The sequence below is a fragment of the Poecile atricapillus genome, chromosome 1, assembly GCF_030490865.1.
Source record: "Poecile atricapillus isolate bPoeAtr1 chromosome 1, bPoeAtr1.hap1, whole genome shotgun sequence".
NCBI classification, from domain to species: Eukaryota; Metazoa; Chordata; class Aves; order Passeriformes; family Paridae; genus Poecile; species Poecile atricapillus.
The window spans coordinates 72,236,700-72,260,966 of record NC_081249.1 but is presented as its reverse complement, the minus strand read 5'-3'; the positions used below and the strand labels follow the sequence as shown (position 1 = coordinate 72,260,966).

Genomic DNA, 24,267 nt, shown 5'->3' with positions numbered 1-24,267 from the left:
ATGTGAATGTATACTGAAGATGAGATTTAGACTTCTGGCAGATCATGTTATATGATCAACAGAATTTTTAATAGCTGCAATATTGGCATCCAAACCCTTATCCCATGGCAAGTGTCAAGCAAAGCTTATCCCAAATGGCTCAACAGCTAGGACATTCAGCTGGAGTTATGGGTTTGAACTTGCTCAGGTTAAAGAAATCATTGAAACCAGACCTCCCACTTCCTGAGCTTCTGTCTGACATATCCATGTAATGCAGATGATGTCAAGTACCTCTTACTTTCTTCTGGATGCACTTTAAAATGGAAGGTACTCCTCTTCCTCATCTTTAGGTGTTCTCAGAGCATATTGCAGTCCAGAGACTTGATGTGGATTTGCATATTAGCCTAATTAAAGCTAAATGTGAAGAACTAGCCAGAAGGATTGTTAACCTTCCCTTCACTCTTGCTAGATATAATGCTCCTACAGAAGTAAGGTGAGCAGTGTTACTTTGCTGATCTACCTGAGACGTTTTCATTAAGTTACTTTTAAATGTACCTAATAAGACTTAAGGATCCTAGAACATCTAAAGAAGCCTCTGTTTTCAATTGTATTTTTTTAGGGCAGTAAGACGTGCAGGTAACTAGTGAGTATTATGATGATCCCACACGGTTTGGTTTGTCTACCATTTTTATTTTCCTTCTTTCACTTTATATAGTCTTTCACCTTCCTCTGGTACTATCACTAACACCCATGTGTTTTCCTCCTTCGCAGTTGAAAACATTTGTTATCCCTTTTTCCTCCTCTTTTATTTTCATTACATGCAGTTCTTCCTTTCTGGGACCAACCAATTAAACCTGTGGAGTCTTTGACTAGTTCAGTCTTCCCCTAGTGTAGTCTGCTATATTGTTCCTGCCTTTGCATCTCTTTACTGCTCCTTACAGCTTCATTTATCATCTTAAAAATTACTTGTTTTCCATTATGCAAGACTGTGCCTATTTCTATCCTGCTCTTTTTCTCATTGAGTATTTGTATTTTCCTCAAAATATTTTCATCCACACCATCTTTGAGGCCCAGCTCTCACCTCCCTGTTGCACAGGCCTGTCCAGAGCCAACTGAAGTCAAAGGGAGGCCCTTCTGTAATGTCACAGCCCTTTGGTTGAGTTCCTCTCCAGGAAAATTCACTGTTTCCTCCCAGTTTCTTCAAATCCTTCAAGTATTCACTTCTTTCATGAAACCTGTCAGTGAGAATCAGTCCAAGGGAAGTGTTTGTACATGAAAATATATATTCCTTGCTTTGAAATTTCAACTGTAATGACACGTGACTGCATGTATTAGATTTTTCTCGGAGCAGAGACATTTTCCAATATAGGGCTAAGCAAACAGAAGTCTGGTAATATTTATAGAGAGGTAAAGGTTTGTCATCTTGGTAGAATTTTGGGGGGTTTGGTTGGTTTTTTTGTCTTTTAATTATAATAATATATATTAAAATAACACTTGTAGTAATTAAGACAATGGAAATGTATTACCAAGACCAGACTTTTTAATTAATTTTTGCTGAATTAAACCTATTTTCCTCCTTACAGATGGAAGACTTTTAATTCCCACATTGTTTGGTGTTGTAAATGAACATGTCTCTATTTGGCTGCACATCCTGCCTTGTAAATATACCAAGTCAAACTCAAAATGTTTTCTCCCAGGAGAAAAAAAATATTGCATAAAAATTTGTTGTAGCAGATGAGATTGAAAGCTTGCCATGAATGTGAAAAAGAGATTCAGAGGTGAACAGAATATTTAAAGTGTCTGGAATACTGCTGTGGCAGGAGAATGTTAATCTGATGTTGTCTGGGCAGGAGGCAGCCCTTGGAGCCGACACATTCCTTGGGGCCCTGCTGCAAACTGAGCTGCCAGCGCAGTGTTTACAGCGAGGTGCAGGGCCAGCATGGTCTGTACACATGAGCTTTGCCTGCCTGCCACGCAGACAGCACATGGCAAATATACTCTTCTAATTAAAAGCAAACTTAGTGTTGCATTTAACCTTGACAGTATTGAGCAGGTGGATCACACTGATGTATTAGTAAGCACACAAACATCGGAAATGTCCTGTGTACATTGTGACAATGTTTATATTTATCATGCTTATTTTAACTCCAAAATGTGACTGTAATTTATAAGCAACTGAAATATCAGCATTCAAAGCAGAAATATTTTAATGTGTTTACTCCAAAGTCATAAGGCTGTATATACTTTTTAAAAAACATTAACACACGCTTGTGTGGACACAGTGTCTGCTGTGTTTTAAAGACCGCTATTACAAATGAGTACTGTGTCTGTCATGAAAAGATGGTTTCATCCAAGTCTAGTTTGACAGATAGTAGTAGCTGAATTGATGTTTTTCTTGCATCGTGGTTTCACAGAACATAACAGCATGTTATTTGTCTTTTTTTTTTTTTTTCTGTTCCCCAGATAGTGGTGGTACCAAAGGGGAAAGACTGAGTGCCAAACTAAAAGCTCTGCCTGGAGCAAGTGAACCCTATGAAAGTAGCAGCAGTAAAGAAATAGGCAAGTGGACATCTTACACCTTTTTTACTTTCATGGTCCTCAGGGAGAGGAGAAATAAGGAGAACGGAAAAAAAAATAAGTTGTTGGAAGAGTATGTAAAATTAGATAATTGGGGAGATATTTTCCCATGAAAATGAGGCTTTTGCTTCATTGTTCAGAGTTCACTATAAAGTAATTGTAAATATTAAGAAATGTGGCCCATGTTAATATAACTTTCGATATCTGTCTGCTGCACTCTTTAAGTCAGTTCTTGCCATTCTGCAGTCATTTGTTCTTCAATAGGACTGAATTTTCAAAGGGGTTTGAAAACCCAAATCCATGTCAAATGTGGTACTTTCTAAAAAGCCATTCCTCAAACAAGTCATCAGTCTTGCTGTTCCTTGCATGTTTCCAAAGTCTTTTTCTCACTGTAGTATAATAAGAGAAATTTACTTAAAAAAAAAACCAAAAGGCTTCCATCAGTAGAACTCAGGAACTTTGCTCTTATGCCCTGCCTCTGTTCCTGAATGCAATGTTTTGGTCTCCTTCAGCATTCATATGCTCTTTCTTGTCTGCATTTCAAAGACACTGATGTGTACTGCTAAATACTAATCTTGTGTTTGATTTTGTATGTTTAAAACCAGCTGAAGTTACAGCTAAAATAGTTTATAACTGTTTCACATGTATTTATTTAAACCCTAGATGCCTCCTACACAGATCCACTTGGCCCACAACCAGAAAGACCAAAAACAGCAGCAAGAAAAAGAGCAGAGGAAGATGATTTTGCTGATGAAGAACTAGGAGAGGATCTGCTTCCAGAATAGCATATGGGCCACTCATCATTTTTTTAATCCTTGTAAAAGTTTTAGCTGAAAAACTTTTTCATTCATAATGATTTTGTACTGGATTTTTATAAACTGTTTGTGAAATACTTTGAACATGTGGTACCTTATGTTAAAAACATAGATTTGTAATTGCAGTGTCTTCTGTGATTGATTAAAAGAATAATGGTGAGGTTATTTTACTCATGCATACACATTGTAAGCTATATCAAATGTATCAAATGTGTAAAGCTTTTGCTTTCAAAGATAAATACGATGATAGTATGAAACAGAGAAGCCTCTAAAATTTCCTCTTTCAATGCAGAATACCTCAAAGCAATGCTTCTAAGATTGAAAATCCCATATCCTTCATCTAAAACCAAAATATATTTAAGTCCTGTGAACTGACCTAAAAATGCTGGGTATAACCTTGGTCTTCCTTAAGGTCCCAATCCAGCAAATCATTTTGCACTGATACCAAAGAAAGCATCTTAATTTTAGTGTACACTTAGATGAACTAGGACCATTTTGCAGTCTCTTGGCAAAATGTCCTTATTTTTGGGTTTTTTTTTTTTTTTTTTGAGTGGTCAGAGTTGTCAGGATTTCAGCCTAGTTTGTTCAGAATTGCTAATTAGATTGCAGGTTTTGAGTCTTACGTTGGAGGCTGTGGCACCGACCACACAGTGGTAGTTTCCTACAGCCTGAGTATGGGCAAAGAAGTCAGTTATAGAAATCACCATTTTGCTCATGCACTGAACAAGTCTGATCTGAGGTTACTGAGACGTTAAATTCCTGTAGTAGGAATCACTTTGGGGAGATGAAAAACATTCGTCAGGTGTTCAGAATTTCCTAATAAATACTTGCAAAACTAGTCCACTGAGATGGCTTGTTTTTGGATCCCTGGCATAACTTTGGTTTAATAGTTAGACTTTGGTTATTGCACTTTGAAATGCAAGAATTCCGTCTTCTAAAATTTTCAGTGCTCCTTCTCAGTGTCAGTGCTCAGACTGTTCCCCAGTGACAGTGAGGTCTCTCTGTATCTTCATGAAATGCTTTTTCACTGCCCAGTTTCATAGGATGCCTGCAAGTGGTCAGAAGTGTCCTGTGGGGTTTATGAGCTGCCTTTTGCGTAGCAAGCTTCCCATGGGACTGGAGCAGCGTTCCATCTGGGATTGCACTGCTTCTGCCTGAGGGTACAAGCAGAGCGTGTTCAGTGCTGTTTACGGAACACCCTGAGGGGATCACCAAGGAAGAAAAGCTCTGGGACCTGATCCTTCTAAGGGTGGAAAAGAACATGAGCAGGAAGTGGGATGGCAGCTGCCTTATTTCTGCAAGTCTCTCTTGCCTGTTCCTCAGTCCTGCTATATCTACTGCTCTGGTTGTAGAATGACATCATCCTGGATGTCATGGTCATTCTTTCTGTCAGGCTTAATCTTGGAAGATCTAGACCACCAGGACACAGTGTGCCATGCAGGAGGGAGCGTTTTCAGCTACAGTCTGCGGTGGCATGAGGTATCTGAGTTAATCACAGTAAGAGAAAATATATGGGACCATGGCAGGGAGCATAGATAAGCCTGTGAAAGAAACACTGCAGAAGAGAAGGGAGGTGAGCTACTGCCATGGTCTTCTAGCACAAAGACATTTGAGTAGACTCCAGTGGGTTGACCCTGGCTGTATGCCTGGCCCCCGCTGAAGTTTATCACTCCCCTCTGCAGCTGGGCAGGGGAGAAAAAACATAACGAGGGGTTCATGGGTAGGGATGACCAAGAGAGATCACTCACTAAATGCCATCACAGGCAAAACAGACTTAAATTAGAGATATTAATTGAAGTTATTGTTAAGAAAATCAGAGCAGGATAATGAGTAGTAAAATAAACCATGAAAACACCTTCCCCTCACCCCTCCCTTCTTCCCAGCTCTACTGCCTCCCTCAGGAAGACTGGGAATGGGGGGGTCACAGTCAGTTCCATGGCTTCACCTGCTGCTCAGGGAGGGGAGTCACTCCCCTGCTGCACCGTGGGTCTCTCCCGTGGGAGACAGTTCTCCATGAACTTCTCCAGTGTGAGTCCATCTCACGAGCAGCAGTCCTGCTCAAACTGCTGCCGTGTGGGTCACTCTTCCCCAGGCTGCAGCCCTTCAAGGACAGGCTGCTCCAGCATGGGCTTCTCTCACCAGGGGCCTCCCTTGGGGTCACAGCCTCCTCCAGGCACCCACCTGCTCCAGCGTGGGCTCCTCCATGGGCTGCGGGTGGATCTCTGCACCCCTGAGGATCTCCAGCTGCTTCACCAGTCTTCATCATGGGCTGCAGGGGAATCTCAGCTCCAATGCCTGGAGCACCTCCTGCCCCTCCTTCTGCACTTGGGATCTGCAGAGCTGACCCTCTCATGTGTTCTCACCCTGCTCTGCCCTGGCCACAGTTACATCTGTGCAGTAACTTTTTTAAAAATTGTTCTTAAATACATTGTCTCAGGGGCATTACCACCGTTTCTAATAGGTCCAGCCTTGATCAGCAGCACATCTGTCTTGGAGCTGCTTGGCATTGGCTCCACTAGACATGGGGAAGACTTCTGGCAACTTCTCTCAGAAGGCATCCCTGTAGCTCCCCTGCATCTAATCAAACTTTGCAATCACACAGGTATGTGTCCATGATACAGCAGCATGAAGGACTTGGGATACTGTTCACAACTTAGTCTTGTAGAAGCGCTCCTGCAGACATCAGAGAGATTTTGATCAGCAGCAGTTTTTCGATTTGGTCTGCCCAGATGCATAACTGTACATGGGGTAAAAGTCTGTGGATTACAAACAATTGCACTTTTGTTCCAGCCCTGCATAATCTCACAGGCAGTTCTGGAACATGTTGTTTCCTATGTACAGCCTCCCAGGGACTTCTGGAACATGCTGTTTCCTATAGCATGAGGATCTGATTATACAATGCTTTGGGTTATGATGAATTTGCATGTTATTTTGCAAGCACAGTTGAGCTTTTTCTGAACTGACAACCATGTGATCCAGCTCCAACACCAAAATAATGAGTCTGCTGACAGTCGGAATTATGTAGCCCAGGTTCATCCACTTCAAAACCGTGTTCACTATGGCTGCTTCTCTACTAGAACTGCAACGTTGCCAGGGCAAGCCCAGAGCAGAGGAGGGGATGTGTACTGTATGTTCTGTAAAACAAGTAGCACAGTAGTGCACAGTAGCACAGTCTTGGACCATGACAATTCATCTCTCAGACAATTGCCTTGCATAATTCAAAGGTAAGCCTGGGCCAGGAACCACGCTTTGGAAGCAGCTTCAGCACATCATCCTTCTTCTTTGGTGTAAGATGTTCTTCATGAAGGAACACAGGACTGGAGTCAAGGCTGAAGAGTGATCAGTGATGGAGGTTAACACGACTGGAATCTGTTGAGAAGGAAGCTACATGCATGTCCAAAGTGCTGTGTCACCGTGCTCTTGGAACGCCTCAGGCTGTCACACAGATGAACACACCTGCATGATTCAGGCATCTTAGATCTCCAAGGAAATGCGTCCAGGCCAGTGGAGCTTGTTTCAAGTACCTGTGTTATATGGAATTATTGTGCTATGTTGATGTGATGTCCCTGACCCTGTCCTTGGCTGGCATTTAGCTCGGGTGCGGTGAATTGTGTTCCCTGCTGCCATGTATGATGTCCTTTGTCCTGCAATAGGTCTTAGAAACCACAGGAGTGGAAACCTGAATGAGCTAAATAATTCTATTTTCCTCCAAGAAATTCAAACAGAAACTTTTTGTCAGGCTTGGTTGCACAAAACAGGCTACATCTCCAGAAGCCAGACACTGCAGGTATGTGCCTACAGCAGCATTTAAACCCCCATCTTGTGTTTATCATTCTGGAATTAGTAGCTCAATCATTTAAGATTCCTGCTATTATATTAATTTATTATTTTACGTTAGAAGAGCAGCAACATTAAACCTAGGAAAACGCTGGCCTCCTTGAGAAACTGACTCATGAGGTATTTTAGCTTCTATTGTCAGGAAAAGATCTATTATACAATACTTAAATTAAAACTACATATTAAACAATGCTCAATTGAACTCTTAGACTTGAGATCTTCCTCAGGATAGGAACTTCACATACTAAGTTACCTTTCTCTTTACATGTATGAAAAACCTCTCTTTGTACAGTAGCCAAATATAAATGACTACTTGAGTAGTATTTTATTTATTTCTGAACAAGCCTACCTCTACAGCATCAAAACATTCTTAATCACATATTTCATGTTTTTCTCTGAATATCCTTCACTACAGATTGATGACTTATTACTTCTAAAACAAAGCTATTCCAGAGTAAAATAGGAATTGAAAATTGTACAAAGATATAGTTCATAGAATCATAGAATGGTTTGTTTTGGAAGAGACCTTAAAGATCATCCAGTTCCAACCCCCCTGCTGTGGGCAGGAATGCCTTCCACTAGACCAGGTTGCTTCAAACCCCGTCCAACCTGGCCTTGAACACTCCTAGGTATGTGGCATACCAAATTGCCATTCAATTGGCTATAAAATAAATAGTTTTATGATAAAATGCTGTTTCTCTCAGTTCCTTTGCAAGAGCAGTATGAGATTGTAAGGAATTAATCCAATTTGCAATGTTTTGATTATTCTTGATGCCAAGGACGTGAATGATCGACTTTATGGCAAAAAGGCTATTTTTAACCTGTTTGTTCCTCAGTTTCCCCTTGGCAAAATAAAGTCTTTTTAAGATTCTGTACTTCTCAAGAATTCACTTTTGCAAAGTTAAATTGCCTAACAACTATAAAATATGCTGAGATGCTGCTGCAGAAGATGCCATGCCATGGACACTGCAAAGTGGTATTAAAGTGCTTGCAACTGCAAGGGAAGATGAATGGGAACAGGAGAGTTTGGGTGACAGGTTATCTGCAAATGGAATGTGAAGGAGAAGGACATCTTCAGAGAGTAATTTAATTCTCTTTCTGAAGATTTATACCTGCTGGGGCTGCCAGCTGAATGTTTGTTCCACCCAACAACATGAGTTGTTCAGCTTGAAGGTCTGTATGATGACTTTTAAAGTCTTTTTCACATCATTATTTCAGATAGAGATAGGATCTCATTAATGCTGTAGCAGTATGGGAATAAGCATTTGGAATATGCCAGTGAAGGGCAATTCTGCTGTTTTTGTGACAAGCATATTACTGTGGTATCATTAATAATGTTTGTCACAATTATGTGACTTATTTATGTGTATTTATTTAGTATCTGAAAGCATCTGTTGTGTGCCAGAGCAGCTACAGAAGACAACAACCCCAGCCAGAAAATGTCCTGACAACGCTGCTCCTTGGGGATTAATCTGTTTGGGAAGGTCTACATTCTTACATTTACTGTCAGATTTTCACCATCATTCCAATGGTTCTGAAGTCATTTTCCAAATTGTCATAATGGTCTGATGACAACGTATTTGAAATGGATTTTTTTGTCCTGCTATGACACATTTTTCTCCAGCTGTTGGTAACAATTTAAGGTTGAAGACACAAACCTTGTGTGTCTTTCATGAAACACATTTCAGTGTTTAACACGGCATGAAATGCTCTCTGGTGGAATCAGGTGCAGAAGTTTATTCTTATTTATATGAACCTCACTAACAATGTCTGTCATTCTTGCAGAGCTTCATTTTCTTTGGAACATCCTGACTTTCTCATAGCAGAAATTTGTGGAACTGAACTTATTATCAGACATGGATCGCTGTGGTGATAATCTCAGGAGAGAGATAGATACCACTCCCAAATACAAATATTGAATGACAATTTCCAGAAAGAACATTTAGAATATTACATACACGTGAAAGACATAGTTCTGACTTCATTGATTGAAATATCCTTTGTTAATCACATTCAGGGCAGATTTCATATTACTAGATATTTTTTCAATATTTCATTTGTATAGGTATTTTAAATCCCCCTCAAATTCTAAAAAAATTATAAATTAACACCAGTGACAAAGATACTGGTTAGTAATTTCTTAAAGTCATGAAAGAACCTAAGTTGCCAAAGTGTATTAGGGAATATTTTATGACTCAGATGTCTCTAGGGTAGACTGTGCCACAAGAACTGGCATAGGACCGACTCTTAGTTCCTTTGTAATGGAATCTCATTTGCTGCCCTTCTGTGGTTTTTATTATTTCAATCAATGTGATTTTTCATAAGACCATACAATGTAACTATTGTACAGAAGTAGAATATTGCCTAGGTAAGACACAAAGCCAGTTCAATGGCAATTTAATGCCTGTGCTATTTGTTCTCTTTTCACCTTTGATTTTTTGAGGCAGACCTCTCCCAGAAATGTCAATGCATATAAAGGAAGTACATAAACTAAGATTTTGCAAAGCCAAGTGTGACATCCTCATGCTATTCAGAAATCTGAAATTTCTCAGGATGCTGGTTTGTCTTAGCAAGAGTAATATAAAAAGGCCTGTGGTGTTAAATACTTGCCATGTTGTCACACATACCGCTCGAAGGTGGTGAAGTAACACAAGGCCAGGTGCAAGGTCAGAGGTTAGACTGGGCTGGGCTAAATGGACACACGCATTGTCCCGGTCTCTCACCCGAGGATATGACTGCAAAGGAGAGTTTGGAATTCAGTTAAAAACTGTCCTTCCTCAGAGTTGAAATCTGAGTCAAATCCCACACAGTTAAAGATCAAGATACTGTTAATAAGTGATAGTGACCTGTGATGCACATGGCACCAAAATCACTAAAAATCATAGTTAGACTTAACTGTATGACTATTCAAAAACCACAACAAGTCACTTCACTACATCACGAATACCAGACCATTCTGCTTCAACTCCAGCCTGTTCAGTGAAGTCGATGTCTTGTATTTCTGTGGTACCAAGTTGGGGTTTCTCAGTCCTTGTATGATTTATGGTCCTATTTTCCTTTATTCCTAACTAGTATTTTCATGTTTAACTATCCTTATCCTAAATGCCTCAAGAGATGTGCAGGACTTAATCAGAGCACATGAAATATTTGATTCAAGTGATGAATTCCAAAGTCTGTTTTTAATGCACACCATTTCAGTGGACCACATCTTTTACGAACCAGAGTACTATTTATATGCTTATTTTTGTGGGTTGTGCCAGAGACCATGAATATATTGCATCATGTGTTTTTAAAAGTACAGAATAGATGGAGAAGCCATTAGAGGTGAGACTCACTTCAACCTCCTTTAGGTATGTACGATGCAAATTTCTCTTCTTCTGAAGCAGCTTCTCTTGCAGTCAGCAGTGACCCTGCCGTGGGTGTCTGCCCCGGGCCGCCTCGGCAGGAGGTACGGGAGGATCAGGCCTCACGGTCGCCAGCCCCAGTCTTTATGCTGGACATCAGCCACCTCGGTCCCTGCTGGAGACAGGACACAGCTGGGATGGAGAAACATGCCAGAGGTGCTTCCTGGAGTCGGGCAAGTCGGAAATCCCAAACCCCTACGAGGGGCAGTGCCAATTGCCCCAAAGTGACTGGGAGAGTCCGGGCTAGAGCAGTCCCTTCCCCAGCTGGAAATCCCCACATGTTTTCACATCAGACTCGACACTTTGGCTCCTACTGGGCCAAATCCCCCTGGCTCTGCCTCCTCAGTGTCGAGCCCTGGCGCAGAGCGCGCCGCCGGCTGCCGAGTGTCCCGGCGGGGCTGGGGACAGCCCGGCTCCTGCCCGTGCCGCCGGTGCGGTGGGAAGGGAGAGCTGGGCTCCCGACGGCACCCCCGGGATTGCGGAGAGTGCCGGGCCGGTGGCTCGGCGGGGCCTGGATCCGTCCGTGCCCGCGGGGTGTCCCCGGGGCCGCTCTGGGATGCGGGACCGACCCGCGCCCGGCGCCGAGGGCTCGCCGCCTCCGTGAGCGCCGCCGAACATGTTCCTGGCAGGCGAGGCCAGGGGAGATGCAGAGAGGAGCGGGGCACTTTTCCAACAGCTCCTCCGCCGGGAGAGCCAGTGGCACGGCGCGGCGCCGCAGCCCGCCGCTCTCCCCGGCTCCCTGGAGGAGAAGCAGCCCGACCGCCATGCAGCGAGGCAGGGTAAGGGGCTGCGGGCCGGGGGCTGCGGGGCGCGGGCGGGCGGGCGCGGTGTCCCCGGTGTCCCCGGTGTCCCCATCCCCCTGACGGCCGCGTCGTTGCAGGTGCGGGCGGCGCTGGCGGCGCTGCTGGCGCTGCTCTGCGCGGCGCTGCTCCCGCTCCGCCCGGAGGCCGCCAGGGCGCCCAAGCAGCGGCCGGCGCGGACCCGGAGCTGCGGCGAGCGGCCCGAGGAGCTGCTGGAGCAGCTGTACGGGCGGCTGGCGGCGGGCATGCTCAGCGCCTTCCACCACACCCTGCAGCCCGAGCCGCCGGGCCGCCAGCACAACGCCAGCTGCCCCGCCGGGACACGGCCGCCCGCAGACAAGAGGGTCCGGCTCCCCGTCAACCTGCGCAGCGCATCGCCCTGGGCGTACAGGTGACTCCGGGCGCCGGGAGAAGGGGGTGCGGCCGCCTCCGGGGGGCTGAAGGGAGCCGAGGCGGTGTCCCCGTGCGGGACCGGCAGCGCCGTGCCCGGGGCGGCTCGGGAGGTGAGGGGTGGCCGCGGCACCGGGCAGCAGCCTGCAGGAACAGGAAAGGTGCTAAAGCGCACGTCTGAGCAGGCGATATAAGGTAATTTTGTAAAAACAGCTTGTGTGAGGAATATGCCGAACGGGCGAAAAGAGAAATGAATGAGGTAGAGCAAGCCGAGAGATGGAGCTCACACCCACATCCACACCCACCCGGGAGCACAGACCACCCTCAAAAAGTCACTTGGGCAAATTGTCAAACGTGACAATCAGAGAACTCTCAGGAAAGGACGACCACGGAAGAAGCACCTCTTGACTGCAGCAGGCACAGAGGGGCTCAGATGTTTTCCCCAAAATGTGGCTCTAGATGCTCTGCTGCTTCTAAAATACATCTGGCTTCAGCCTGTGTTCTGGTCACCTACCAAACTCTCCCAAGGGCTCGATGTCCCCTTTGCCGTCTGTAGGAATGTAGGCAAGAGTACAGCAATATTCCTGTGTTAACACCTGCGTTTTCAACCTGTGCTTTGCAAACCTCCTTCCCCTGAGGTGGAAACGGGCTGACAGACTATTTTGGGGGGGGGGGGGGGGGGGCATAAAAACAACTAATTAAAGTAAATTTGTTGTGAGGCTAGTTAATACATGAAACAAGGGTCTGTACTTCTACAGGAAGCTCTGGAAAAGCTTGGGAATCACTGATCTAGTAAGCTAAACCCAGTGTGTGATCACATTCTCAGAAGACTGTGAAGTCTTCTGGTGGTTTGAATAAAACTGAGTTCTGTTTACAGCTTTCTGCAGACAACAGGAAACTAAAACGTGCAAACTTAAAAGGATCTGACTTTCTTGCTACTTTTTATACATTATCCCTGGTATCTGCTTTGATGCATTTCCTGTGTATTCAGCAAACAGTTATCCCCTTGTTAGGCTCTCCAATAAATATTTATTTTATGGCATGGGTTTTGCTCGCTTGTAGTGTAAGAAGTAATCCTACTGAGTTTATTTGCTCAGTAAGCCTTTCATAAGCAAAGTATTTTTAGCAATACATTTTCTCTAAGAAGACTGAGGATTTTTAAGCTACCCAAGAGTGCACAAAGCAAATACCATGAACGAAACACCTACCATTGGGCTCAGGTATTTTTTACAGTGGTTTTGCAAAATACTAGTGCTATCAGAAAATCGTTCCTCTGTTTTGAAAACAGTGCCTTCCATCCTTCCATCTTGTTGGGCAGGTATTCATTTTCAGTTGGAGGCTTACTTCTTAACAGAGAACCAGCTGCATTTTGGGGCTTGGCTTACAAAAGTAAATCCACTGTACTTTTCATCAAAGTGTTTTCAGACACTAACCATTCACATACAAGTAAGTTGATGACATCTCCAAGCTAGGAATTTTAAAAGATAGTGGGGAAGAAGTATTACACTATTAAAAGCAAAATCTAAAATTATATTCAGAGGGAGAAATGTTTCTCTAAGGTAAAGAGGCCTGAGTACTCTGTCTAGTCAACAGATCTCATTTACAGCTTTTTTTGTGACTGCATTTTTACTATATCGTTAGTGTGCAATGAGACAGCAACAGATATCTCAAGATGTGTAATTAAAGTGTAAAATACAAGATTGCTAACATGCATTAGCTACTGTCACCTGCTATGTCATAGATTTTGAAGCTAGGTGTGAAATTATTTTTTTGTTCTGTGGTCTTCAGCTGGGTGCCCTGGAAGCTCCTTAATCCCATTAGAGTTACTCCTTGTCTTTGAGAGGGACACACAGCTCTCCATTGAAGACTGCAAGTAATGTCCTATTATGCTTTGTCAATCATTAAACAATTTCACTTATACAATCCCAACAATTTCTTCTCCATGGCTGGAGTGTTAATCTGAAAAGCTGCAAGTGGCTCTCTTCCGTACTACAGCCCTTTCTTGACAAACCTACTTCTATTTAATTATTTTCTCTCATAAATTGCCATTCACAGATTCATTACTGTCTCCTGAACTGCCTTCTGAATCACCAAAGCTGTTCTAGTGGTGAATGCTCATAAATAAATTCACTGTAGGCAGACCCCCCCCTAGTATACCCTGATAGGAGACTGTTCAAAGGCTGAATTTGACTGCTTGAAATTTGCATCAAGATGCCTGTCCTGTTCCAGCGTCTCACAGACATCCTGCTCTCCAGCTTCTTTTCTGCACCTAAAGACTTACAGTGCAATTAATTTCTGCTCTGTGCATAAAAGCTCTTTTTTCTTTCTGACGTGCATTTTAATGCCTGAGATACCTCATGCTATTTCTCTGTCTTCATTGGTGTTGCAGCAGTTCCCATTGTTACCATCTGCAGATTTCATTAACATACTGTTTATACTCCCTATTCCAGGTCATTAATAATAAAGATATTAAGTCTAGCTCTACTTACCTTCCCCTGAATATCTCCCCAGGCACCTGCTCCCAGCTGTTTAACGCTGCTGCTTGTAATTCTTCTGTTCACATGACTGTTCAGTCCAAGTCAACTGGAATTTTTTCATATCAGCATTTATGAGAAAGAATCAAATATATTTCTTACAGAACTGTGTATAATGTTGACTCTACTGCATCATCTGTATCCAAGCCTATCATTCTGTTTAAGTGTGGAAGAATTAGGTTTGAATGGCTCAAAGCTCAGATAATCTTTTTATGGCTTATTTGCTTGTCTTTGTTTTGTGCTTGCTGTTTATTTTCCATTACTTGGTCTCTTAATTTGGTTATACAAAAATCAAGACTTACATAATTTTTGGCTTGCTGCAACCCAGAGATACAGGAGTTGTACATGGATTGCACCACAGATCCATCTGGTCCCTGACCCTGCTTCTAGCATCAACCAACAGGTGGTATTTAAGGCAAAAGTTAGGGGAAAAATACTAGTTTGTGTGTCTGATACTGAAATTCCATCCTGGTGGCCACAGGAGATCAGTATATAACTCAGGGCACAGAGTTTAATCGCGCAAATCACTCTTTGCTCTGCAGAGCTATAAAGAGACAGCAGAGTTCCCTGAAGTCAGTTATGCATGCTGGATTTGCTCAGCAGGTCAGGAAGCTGGGCTACAAATTACCCAGCTTTTTAAAAAACTAGACCCAGCAGAAGAAGTTCTGCCATGAAATCATCCTTCCATGAAATCATCAGGCTGACTGTGTGCCAGCTTTTGACATCTATCCAGGGGTTGCTTGTCCTTTTTAGCAGTATTACATGGACAATCAATGAAATTCAGAAAGCCTACATGTACAAGGAGGTTCTGGAATGGACATCTTGGCTACTGCTATGGTTCAAAGTTGCTTAACAAGAATTAATGATAGGTGGACCTGCAGCCCCTGCTGACAGCACAGGATGGGTGCTCTTGTTAACATTTACAGACGCCACGATCATGGTGAATCATTAGCAGTGCAAGAACAGCTTCAGAGATGCACAGTGAAGTTGCTCATGGACAAGAGCCAATATGAAAAGGATTAATTTTAAATGTCTGCCTAAATATTTGTGGGGTCTGATCATAAAGCTCAGAGTAAACATTGAAAAATCTGATCCCGCTGAAGTCAGCAGCAGTTTTACAGGTAGTGCTGATTTGTGATTCCATTCATGGTGCTACAGTGCACAGATGACATTCATTAACCAGCTGTATATATCAGCTCTATTTTTATTTTCTGATGTCTTAAGGCTATAATAACAATCATAGCTAGTTTGCAAACACACTTCTATGTGAGTTTAGCAAAATTTATGTGTATTCAAGAAGTCATTCATGTTTCTGTATTTCCAAATCCTGTGGCTTTTGTTTCTACCTCTGGGCCTAATCCTGTATCTACTAATAGTTAATTTACAAAGATTTAACTTTTATCATCGGTGGTGCTCTGATGGTGTTAGCCAAGTTAGCCAGTCACTCTCTCAAACATTGCCCAGCTTGTTTTTTCTGTTTTTCAAAAACCAGTTTCAGTTTATAAGCATCCTTGTTTTAGTGCTCCTTTACATAAAATCTTAATAAAAGTTATACAGGCAAGTCATTTTTCACAAGTAAAAGCCAAGACTGTCTGCAGTGTGTTTGAACAAAGTTATACAGGAAAGCTTTCCTTCAAATAATACTCCAGCCATTTTCTAGAAGCTTATCCAAGGCATTTTCCAGGATTTAACACTACCATGTGACACGGTGTGCATGTCCCAAAGATGCAGCCAAGGGCAAGAATACAAGGGGATGCAGAGTTGCCACCCTTTTTAGTTGAGCACATTTGTACAACTCTTCAGAAAATCAGTTAGCACTGGGCTACCTATAGTAGTAATAGCTATGTTGCTGCCTGTATATAAAACAAACTAAGCATTACATGAACAAAAGAACACCTGCTATAGGGAAATAAATATCTTGGCAAGGCTGTTGCCAAAAAAGCTGTTCACTCTTAATCCTGTAAGTATTTCAGAGTGTGAAGGAAGGGGATGATGATCTGCTTATTAGACTTTTGATAACATCCAGCTGTTAGCCCAGTGCTAGCAGTGATTTTCTGAAGACTCTGCTCCCTGCCCCAGCACAGCATCTGACCCTGTGGAATCAGAAGCTTGGAAATTATGAAGTGACAATATTATTAAAAATACTACATATAAAAGTAGCAGTACAGGAGAAGGCAGATTAAGTCTCTGCAATAGTTTTACTTCTGACAGAAAGTTTTCTCTTGAGTTTCCAGGCTTAGTACATAAACGGCAGGAAGTTTGTTTTTCACTGGGAGCTCTCAAAGCACTCATAGGGTCATAAGGAAAAGCAGCCGAGTCACACTTCATTAGCAGTTCCAGTTCAGCACAAACCTGTTTCTTGTTCCAGCAGATGGGAATAGAGCAGCCCAGCACAGCTCACTGCTCCTGTCACTTGTGAACCAGGAGTGCTGGCGAGGCAAACAGCCTTACACAGTGGTGACCTGAGTTCACAGGACAAGGCAATCCTCATGAAAGCATCTGAGCTGTCTGGTTTGCAGCAGTGGCCACAGCCAAGTGACACAAGGCTGCAGGGGACACTTGAGTACCAGTGGAAAGCTGCACTTCTCTGGTTTGCCACCACTCTTCCATTTATCTCTTGAGTGTAGGAAAAACGTAGCAGGAACTTGGAGCATGCATTTTTACCTGGTTAATTAACCTAATCAAAAATGTTTACCCTCTTCCAGGAGAAGACGTTAAACCATGTAGTGGTTGGAGTAAAGGAGAGGAATCCAACTACAGCAGTTGGGGCAGCGGTCATTTTCTGCACAGAGTGACTATGCTCAGCTCATGCAAACAGAAGGAAGCAGGTCCAGCTGCATTTATTCAGCTAAATGCTGGGTGTTACTGGTGTTTGTTAGTGGACCTGACCCAAGTTGGTTTGGGTTGCCTAGAAAGACACAGATGAGGATTTATTTATATGGCTTTTCTAAACAGAGTTGATCTGAAGATGCAGAACCTTGTATATGGCTCCAAATTTCAGTGACATTTGAATTAAGGAATTAATTTCAGGAGGCATTACTTAGAGGCTTCAGCCTTTAAGTTCTGGTTTGGATGCAAAACCACATCCATATTTTGAATCTATCATTGTTGGGACTCTCTGATTCCTTCCAGTCCTCACATGATGTATTGACATCAAACTTAGTAATATAAGAGATTTTCCCCCTCAGAAAGTAGAAAACCATGCCACAACTACAGCATCTTTCAAAAACCCCACCCCATTAATACCTGACTTTTTCCATGTGGGAATTTGGAGGAGAAAGACGGTTGTAGACCATGATTCCAGCAACAGTGCTCTGCTGGTATGAGTGAAACCTCTCATGTTTGCATGCAGAAGCATGTTCATGTTTTCCAGTAACATCATAAACCAGGTGCTAGAGATAATACAGTAGAGGAAATACCAATAACTTCACACATGGTGTGTTTAACAATCCACCACTGAAATTACTCACACTTGAGTTTGAAATGGGAATGTATCACAGTAGAAAGGCCTGTGTTCCCCTTTCTTCTCTTCTGCTGGCTACCATTTTATTTCACACTGGTGTGAGATCCTGTAACATGAAGGTATTTCCTGGGGAGAGTAAATGAATATAAATGGGACAGAGGAGTATTGCAAAAAATATCTGCAGCATCACAGATATCTAGCTATAAGAGAACTGGTCTGATTTTTTTGTGAGGAAAACAAATTCTTTTAATTTAATTTTTTTTAAATATTTATACTCAATGGTCATTACATATACATATGAAAGTCTCTTCCTTGATGACAGGATAATCAAGTTTGTGTTTGGCAAAAGCTGTGATTCCAGATTTCCTTTAACCGATAAACTAGTGATACTTCTGAAAAGGCCATCTCCCTTCTCTCCCTGCCTAAAGCTGCTTGTCCACTCTGGCTGGTTGGTGCAGAGCTCTGTGTACGTGTGGCAAGACAGCTGACAGACCAAATCCCGGCTTTTGATGGAGTTATTCCTTAGTTGAAGGAATCCCTTGATCAATCCTGTGACCAGAAAAACATCTGTGTCAACCCAAGGGCGGGTGTGAGAGGGAGAGCCAGGCTGCCTGTTTTCACAAGGACAGATTTTGTTGACTAGCAGTGACTGCAGTCACAGCTTGAGGCTGACTTAGGGTTCTGCCTCTTCCAAACCTGAACCTCTTCTCATCCCAGAGACAGCCTGAAGAGATAAAAGGCAAACACTGATGCCCAAGGAAGTGCTGCCAACCCTGAGAAACACAATTTAGAAATTGCTTTAAATCTATTAAGATCATTTTAAGACCTATTAAGACATCCCACCTGGAAGACTGCATCCAGCTCTGGGACCATGCTTCAGTCTGAAAAAACAGGTGTCTGCTAAGGAAGGCAGGAGCCTCCCTTGAAATGGAAAATGTAAACCCCCTCTCTCCAAATTATTATAATTTTGAAATTAAGGGGCTCTCAGGCAAAGTTATGGGAGTAGGAATAACAGTTATTTACTACTATGTATAAATAAAAAAAGCCCCTACAACTTAATAGGAAAATTAAAATAAAATGCACACAAAAACCACTGTCAGAGTCAGAGTACAACCTGACACCCTGTTGGGCAGGGTGTTGGTAGCTGTCTGAATGGTGGCTGCAGTCCTCCTGGAGTGACAGATGTGGTTCTGTTGAAGCAGTGATCCTGTAGAAGGGTGTAATTTTCCTCTGAAAGTCCAGTGGTGATATAAAATGGTCTGGTCTTCCTCTGGGAATCCAGTGGAAAAAGGCTGCCTGTGGTGTTCCAAGTCTCAGATTATATTCAGGTAGGAATGCTTGGCTCCTCCCCTGGGTGGAGCATCTCACAATGAGATGATGTAATTTAATCAGTCATGCAGTGAGACTCAATGGCCCATTAACAGAAGATATCCCCCTGGAGGGAGGATGGGAGGATGGAAGAGACAAGGAACACTGCCCCACCTGGTTTTACCAGATGGTAATAGAATACATACTCCCGGTTACATCTTACATTTCAACCTAAGACAGACCACAACACAAGAAGGATGTGGTACTGTTAGAGTGAGTCCAGAGAAAGCCATGAAAACACTCCTCAAAGGGATGGAGAATCTCTCCTATAAAGACAGGCTGAACCTTTCAGTATCTAACGGGGGCCTACCAGAGAGCTGGAGAAGGACTCTTCACAAGGGCATGGAGTGATAGGACAAGGAATAATGGCTTTAAAGTGGAAGAGGGCAGGTTTAGATCAGATACTGGGAAGAATTAAGAAGTGAGGGTGGTGAGACACTGGCACAGGTTGCCCAGAGAAGCTGTGGATGCCCCATCCCAGGAAGCTGCAGTTTATCTCAGTTTGGGCATGAAAATGTTGCTCTTCTCTGGTTAGAGGAAGATACAGTGGACATGAACTAGAAAAAGCAATACAGAGTTCTGCTTTCAAGGGGAAGGCACATTTATGACCCCAAGTATACTAGGGAAAAAAACCAATTGCAGAAATAAAAATATAATTCAATTCTATTTAAATCACTAAATTTTAAAACATCATGTCATGGCTTTAACAATAACAATGTTAACAAGGATTTAGACCAGTTTTTGAAGAACTCAAGGCAGATAAAAAGTTTAGAAATGCCCAAGTGTCCTTTTTAATGCTCTGTTTACCCATTCGGTCCAAAATACAAAACTCATTCTGTTGAAACCATTGAATCTCATAATTCAGAAAGCCAGACACTTCATACTCCTCTGTGCACTGTAGGACCTAATCAGTTCTGTAAGCTGTTCATGTTTTTTTCTTTACAAATTAGAAGCCAGACAGTAACAGCTACAGCTATTTTTCCTGGCGAAGACAACAAAAACATGATATAATTATTAGAATAATAGAATAATTATAATAATATATTAGATTATATAATTCCAGATTAACATACCTGGTTTTAGAGGTACCAATGAATCTTTATTTGCTTCCCTCTAGAATTTCCTATGATCCCACGAGATACCCTAAATACATTCCCGAAGCCTACTGCCTGTGCAAAGGCTGCCTGATGGGGATCTTTGGCGAGGAGAGCTTGCACTTCCGCAGCACCCCGGTGTTCATGCCCACGGTCATCCTGCGCCGCACACCCGCCTGCGCCGGAGGCCGCTACATCTACACCGAGGATTACATCACCATCCCTGTGGGCTGCACCTGCGTTCCTGAGCAGGAAAAGGAGGCAGAGAGCGTCAATTCCAGTATAGATAAGCAAGAAGTGAAGTTGCTGGTGGGCCAGAACAAGCCCTCATCAGAATGAAGAATGTATAAAAAGTCATGTTTCAGTACTGGCCTCACATCATCATCTCACCACCTCAGGAAACTGCACCAGAGCAGCAAACAGACTCACTTGCCCTCTTTTTTCTGCTTACAGTTATTTCAGATAGAAGATGGAAAGCCCAGTCATTCAGATCATTAGAGATGGCAATTAATTCAACTTCTTTAGTTCATGTAAACTTACTTAGTTCATTATTGCAGACTCCAAAGTAGCCTTTTTTTTTTCCTTTGAGCTGAACATTTTATATTTGCTTATTCACAGTGAATTTTAGAAGATGACGCAACTCTAAGACATCGTAGCTATTACTATAACAGGCTACTGGTTGTAGATATTTTTAAGGAATCTCTTATATTCTATTTTTAGGTACCCTTATATAAAAATTAATGTAGCTGCTGTACATGGGACAAATCAGCAGTTAAAAGGATAACTTCTCAGGCTGGGAGAGCCTCCCTTTATACTGCATAAACTCCAAGCTTTGCCTTTGAGCTGTTATCTCTTTGGCTAATTTATATACTACAGGAAGGAGATGTTTCCTGAGTTGGAGTCATTCATGAAGCAATATTCTATGTGCTTGCCATTTTTAAACTTGCCAAATTGCTATGGGTACAAAGGTGTTGAGAAAAAACTTACTAGAATATTGTAAAAATGCAGCAGACCTTCTTGATGTGGACTAAGTCTAATTCTCAGAAAATCTAAGTTAGAAAAAACACAGTTTGGGTCCCAAGAATTCTGTATTTGATTTCATCCATCACTGACCACTTAACTACTTTGTGATAAAACTGTGCTCCATGTAGCTGAAAGGCCAAAACCCTTTTTGTTTTAGGAGAGGAGATTCCCTGTTAAAAAGTAAGTACCAAGGATCGGCTTCAGCTCAGGTGTGCTGCGGGTGAGCAAGGAGGCTAGGTCTTAACTTCCAGATCCTACAAGAGGTCATTGAGTTGAGTCCCAGCCAACCCAAACTTGTTAAATCAAGTTGATTTTTATAATCACTGTTACTCATTTCTCCTTATGCTATATGTAATAGATGATCACCTGCAAAAGCTGATGCACTGTGGATGAGCAGCCTTCCATCTGTGGAGCCTACTGCTGATGGAACTTGACGGCAGGCCCTCACCAGAAACCCTGCATACACAAAAACTTGCATTTCCAGAACAAGAGACTGACGTTTACTCAGCCTAGTAAATGAGAATCAGGAATGACCAAGCATGCCTTGCACAAACGTAATTCCTCAGAGCCACACTCACCAAAACGGATAAACCTCTGAATGCATAGCAGAGAATCTCTTTTACAGATGAAGGATCGTGACTGCAATATTGTTACAGAACAAACATCATATGCAGCAATGTATCTGCTACATCACGAATCTCAAAATTTGCCTTAATTCATAGCAGAGAAAGCCCCTACACTATACAAACACAGTCCTCTTTAGAGTGCTGTTGGAAGAAGAATGGAAAGACTATGAGCTAATCACAATTAACAAGTTGAAGACAGAATGAAAGTTATATGACAACTCCATGTCTTGTGCATAATTATTGACTGTGCTTTCTCTGACTCAGTCTAGTATAACAGTATTTTTATAGTGCAGTCTGTGAAACTTCTTACAAAGCCTAAAATAAATTTAAGAACTCCAGAAATTAATAAAGACTCCCATCATGATGTCAGATTGAAGTTTGTGGCTGTGTTTTGTGTGTGGATGCTTTTCCTCAATTCTCCATGTCTTCAGACCCATGTTTCCTCAGATTGGGTGTTTCTATCTCAACGGGATCCTTAAACGTGAGTTCAAAGATGGTCATAAAACATTTATACTACTCAGAGAACAGCTAATAGCCTGGCTGCTGCCAGCAATTATAGGTAGTTACCTTTTCCCCAGAGAATGTAAATACTTGCAGCAATTACAACTTTTTTCCTTCCTCCTAATGTGGAGGAACATCTCACCCTCTGAGCAGAGAGCAATGGTAATCAGAGTGGCTCAAAAGGGAGGCTGACCCACAAAACTGGAGAAACACTGCACTAGGTGATGTTTCATTAGTCTGGTGCCTTCCAGTTTCACCATTACATTGTGAGGTTTTTCTCCACAGGTACACTTAAAGCAGTGTGAAGTTGAACCTTCAGTCTCCACGGCATAGAAAGCAAAGTCTTTACCCTAACAGGCAATAAAATCACCCCAAACAACAGCAAAATATCCAACCATGCAGCACTTAACTTGTAATAAATACCCAGAGGGGCTACCAGCTAAGTCTGGCCTAACACTCCCTCCAGCAGAACTCATTGTCTGCCCACACACTTTTGTTATACAAATTTGTCTGCAACAAATTAGTTATTAGAGCACATTAATATATTTGCATGATGTGGTGGAAAAAAATAAAATCTCATTTTTTTATTGCAACTCTCCTGTCCTCCAGACATAAATCATGGAGTCATTTTGAGGTTTTCAAGTAACTAGAGCATGTTCAAGGAATTCCTGAGAGGTGCAATCTAAAATCAGGTAAATGGAACAAACAGTTTCTCCAATCCAGAAAAGCAGATGCTTCAGATTATAGAAAGTTTCAGAAATTGGATGACTGAAAGTAGTGGAGAACTGCAAAACTTCCATTGGTTGATAGAGCACTTTTGTTGGTGACCTCCTTCTCATCATACTGCAACAAGTGCAGAAAGTTTCCCATGGTTCAGGCATCTTTATGTGATTTATTGTTCATTCAGAAGCACATTTTCCCTTCTTAATCCTCCTTTTCCTCTGTAACAGACTTTTTAGCTGAGCCAATCTGCTTCCTGATCCAGCTTTCCAGTTAGGTGTCTCTTAAAAGCTGATTATGGTTTAGCACAAGCAACTGTTTGATGTTTTGGTAGTGAACAAGAGCTATTAGCTACACAAACACTTGCTGGCCTTCAAAATATCCTTCCATATATCCTTTCTCTCCACATTACTCATGTGGGAAAGGTTGAGTGTTAAATGTAGTTTGCATTTGTTTGGAATTATTTGTTTTTTTAACAAGGTCATCACATCATGGATTTATATCAGTTTCACTTCAAATGTGGTGTGACATTTTCCAGCTTCCAACCCTCTGGTTACAGCTGCTGAAGCCTTTAATTTGCATGGGGGAGGGAGCGTTCCTTGGAGTTGCTTCAAGGCTTCACAAACTGTTGACAGAAGGCAGACATGAAATGCCTCACTGAACCAACTCCAGGCCCAATAAATGCAAACAATTCAAAGCTAGAACTATCTGGCAGCTGCAGCTGATTTGAGAATTTTTTTTGTTGTGCCAGGAAAATCTTTTCCTTCAACAAGGTTGTCCCTGGAATACATTAGGAGCCACAAAACACTGAACAATATCCTCAGTAAAGAGATTATTTTCTTGTCTGTATTATCACTTAAGGTAATTTGGAAAATTCCTATCATTCAGGAAGGCTGAGGAAAGCCTGAGATGCTAGTTTGGGTTTACTTGCCGGTCATCACCTGAAGGTGTCTGTCTGAATAGGTGAAGATCTACAGCTACAGGTAAACAGGGAACTGCATGGGGGAACATGAACATGAAAGCAGCAGGAGGAAAAGGGAAAAAAGCTGTGATGTGCTCAGAAAGTAAAAACACCCATTAATCTCACTGGGACTAGGGAACAGCCGTAACAACTGCCTGGACCAGGGTAGTTAAAG

The 24,267-nt window shown here is 42.4% G+C and overlaps 2 protein-coding genes and 1 long non-coding RNA gene across 5 annotated transcripts in view; 2 read left to right on the top strand and 1 right to left on the bottom strand.

The window, feature by feature from the left end:
- The window catches only part of IFT88 (intraflagellar transport 88), a 42,454-nt gene extending 38,826 nt beyond the window's left edge, over positions 1-3,628 (top strand). For both annotated transcript variants that reach the window (XM_058846718.1, XM_058846727.1), the window contains 2 exons: positions 2,443-2,538; positions 3,220-3,628. In XM_058846718.1, coding sequence (XP_058702701.1) covers positions 2,443-2,538; positions 3,220-3,341 — 218 coding nt within the window. In that variant the 3' untranslated portion in view covers positions 3,342-3,628. The remainder of the gene's footprint in view (positions 1-2,442; positions 2,539-3,219) is intronic.
- Positions 876-10,670, bottom strand: LOC131583038 (uncharacterized). The gene is made up of 3 exons (XR_009278433.1): positions 10,544-10,670; positions 9,836-9,943; positions 876-1,214 (listed from the first exon to the last, which is right to left on the bottom strand). It is a non-coding gene; the product is annotated as an uncharacterized LOC131583038 (long non-coding RNA).
- On the top strand, positions 10,526-24,243 carry IL17D (interleukin 17D). 2 transcript variants are annotated; one of them, XM_058846748.1, is made up of 4 exons: positions 10,526-10,532; positions 10,607-11,391; positions 11,493-11,803; positions 20,285-24,243. In XM_058846748.1, exons 2-4 carry the CDS (start codon positions 10,699-10,701, stop codon positions 20,598-20,600), a joined length of 1,320 nt encoding a protein of 439 aa, XP_058702731.1. In that variant the 5' UTR covers positions 10,526-10,532; positions 10,607-10,698; the 3' UTR covers positions 20,601-24,243. The 2 variants fall into 2 exon arrangements, with proteins under 2 accessions (XP_058702731.1, XP_058702723.1); XM_058846740.1 differs by lacking the exon at positions 10,526-10,532 and having other exon boundaries at positions 10,558-11,391.
- The last annotated feature ends 24 nt before the right edge of the window (positions 24,244-24,267 follow it).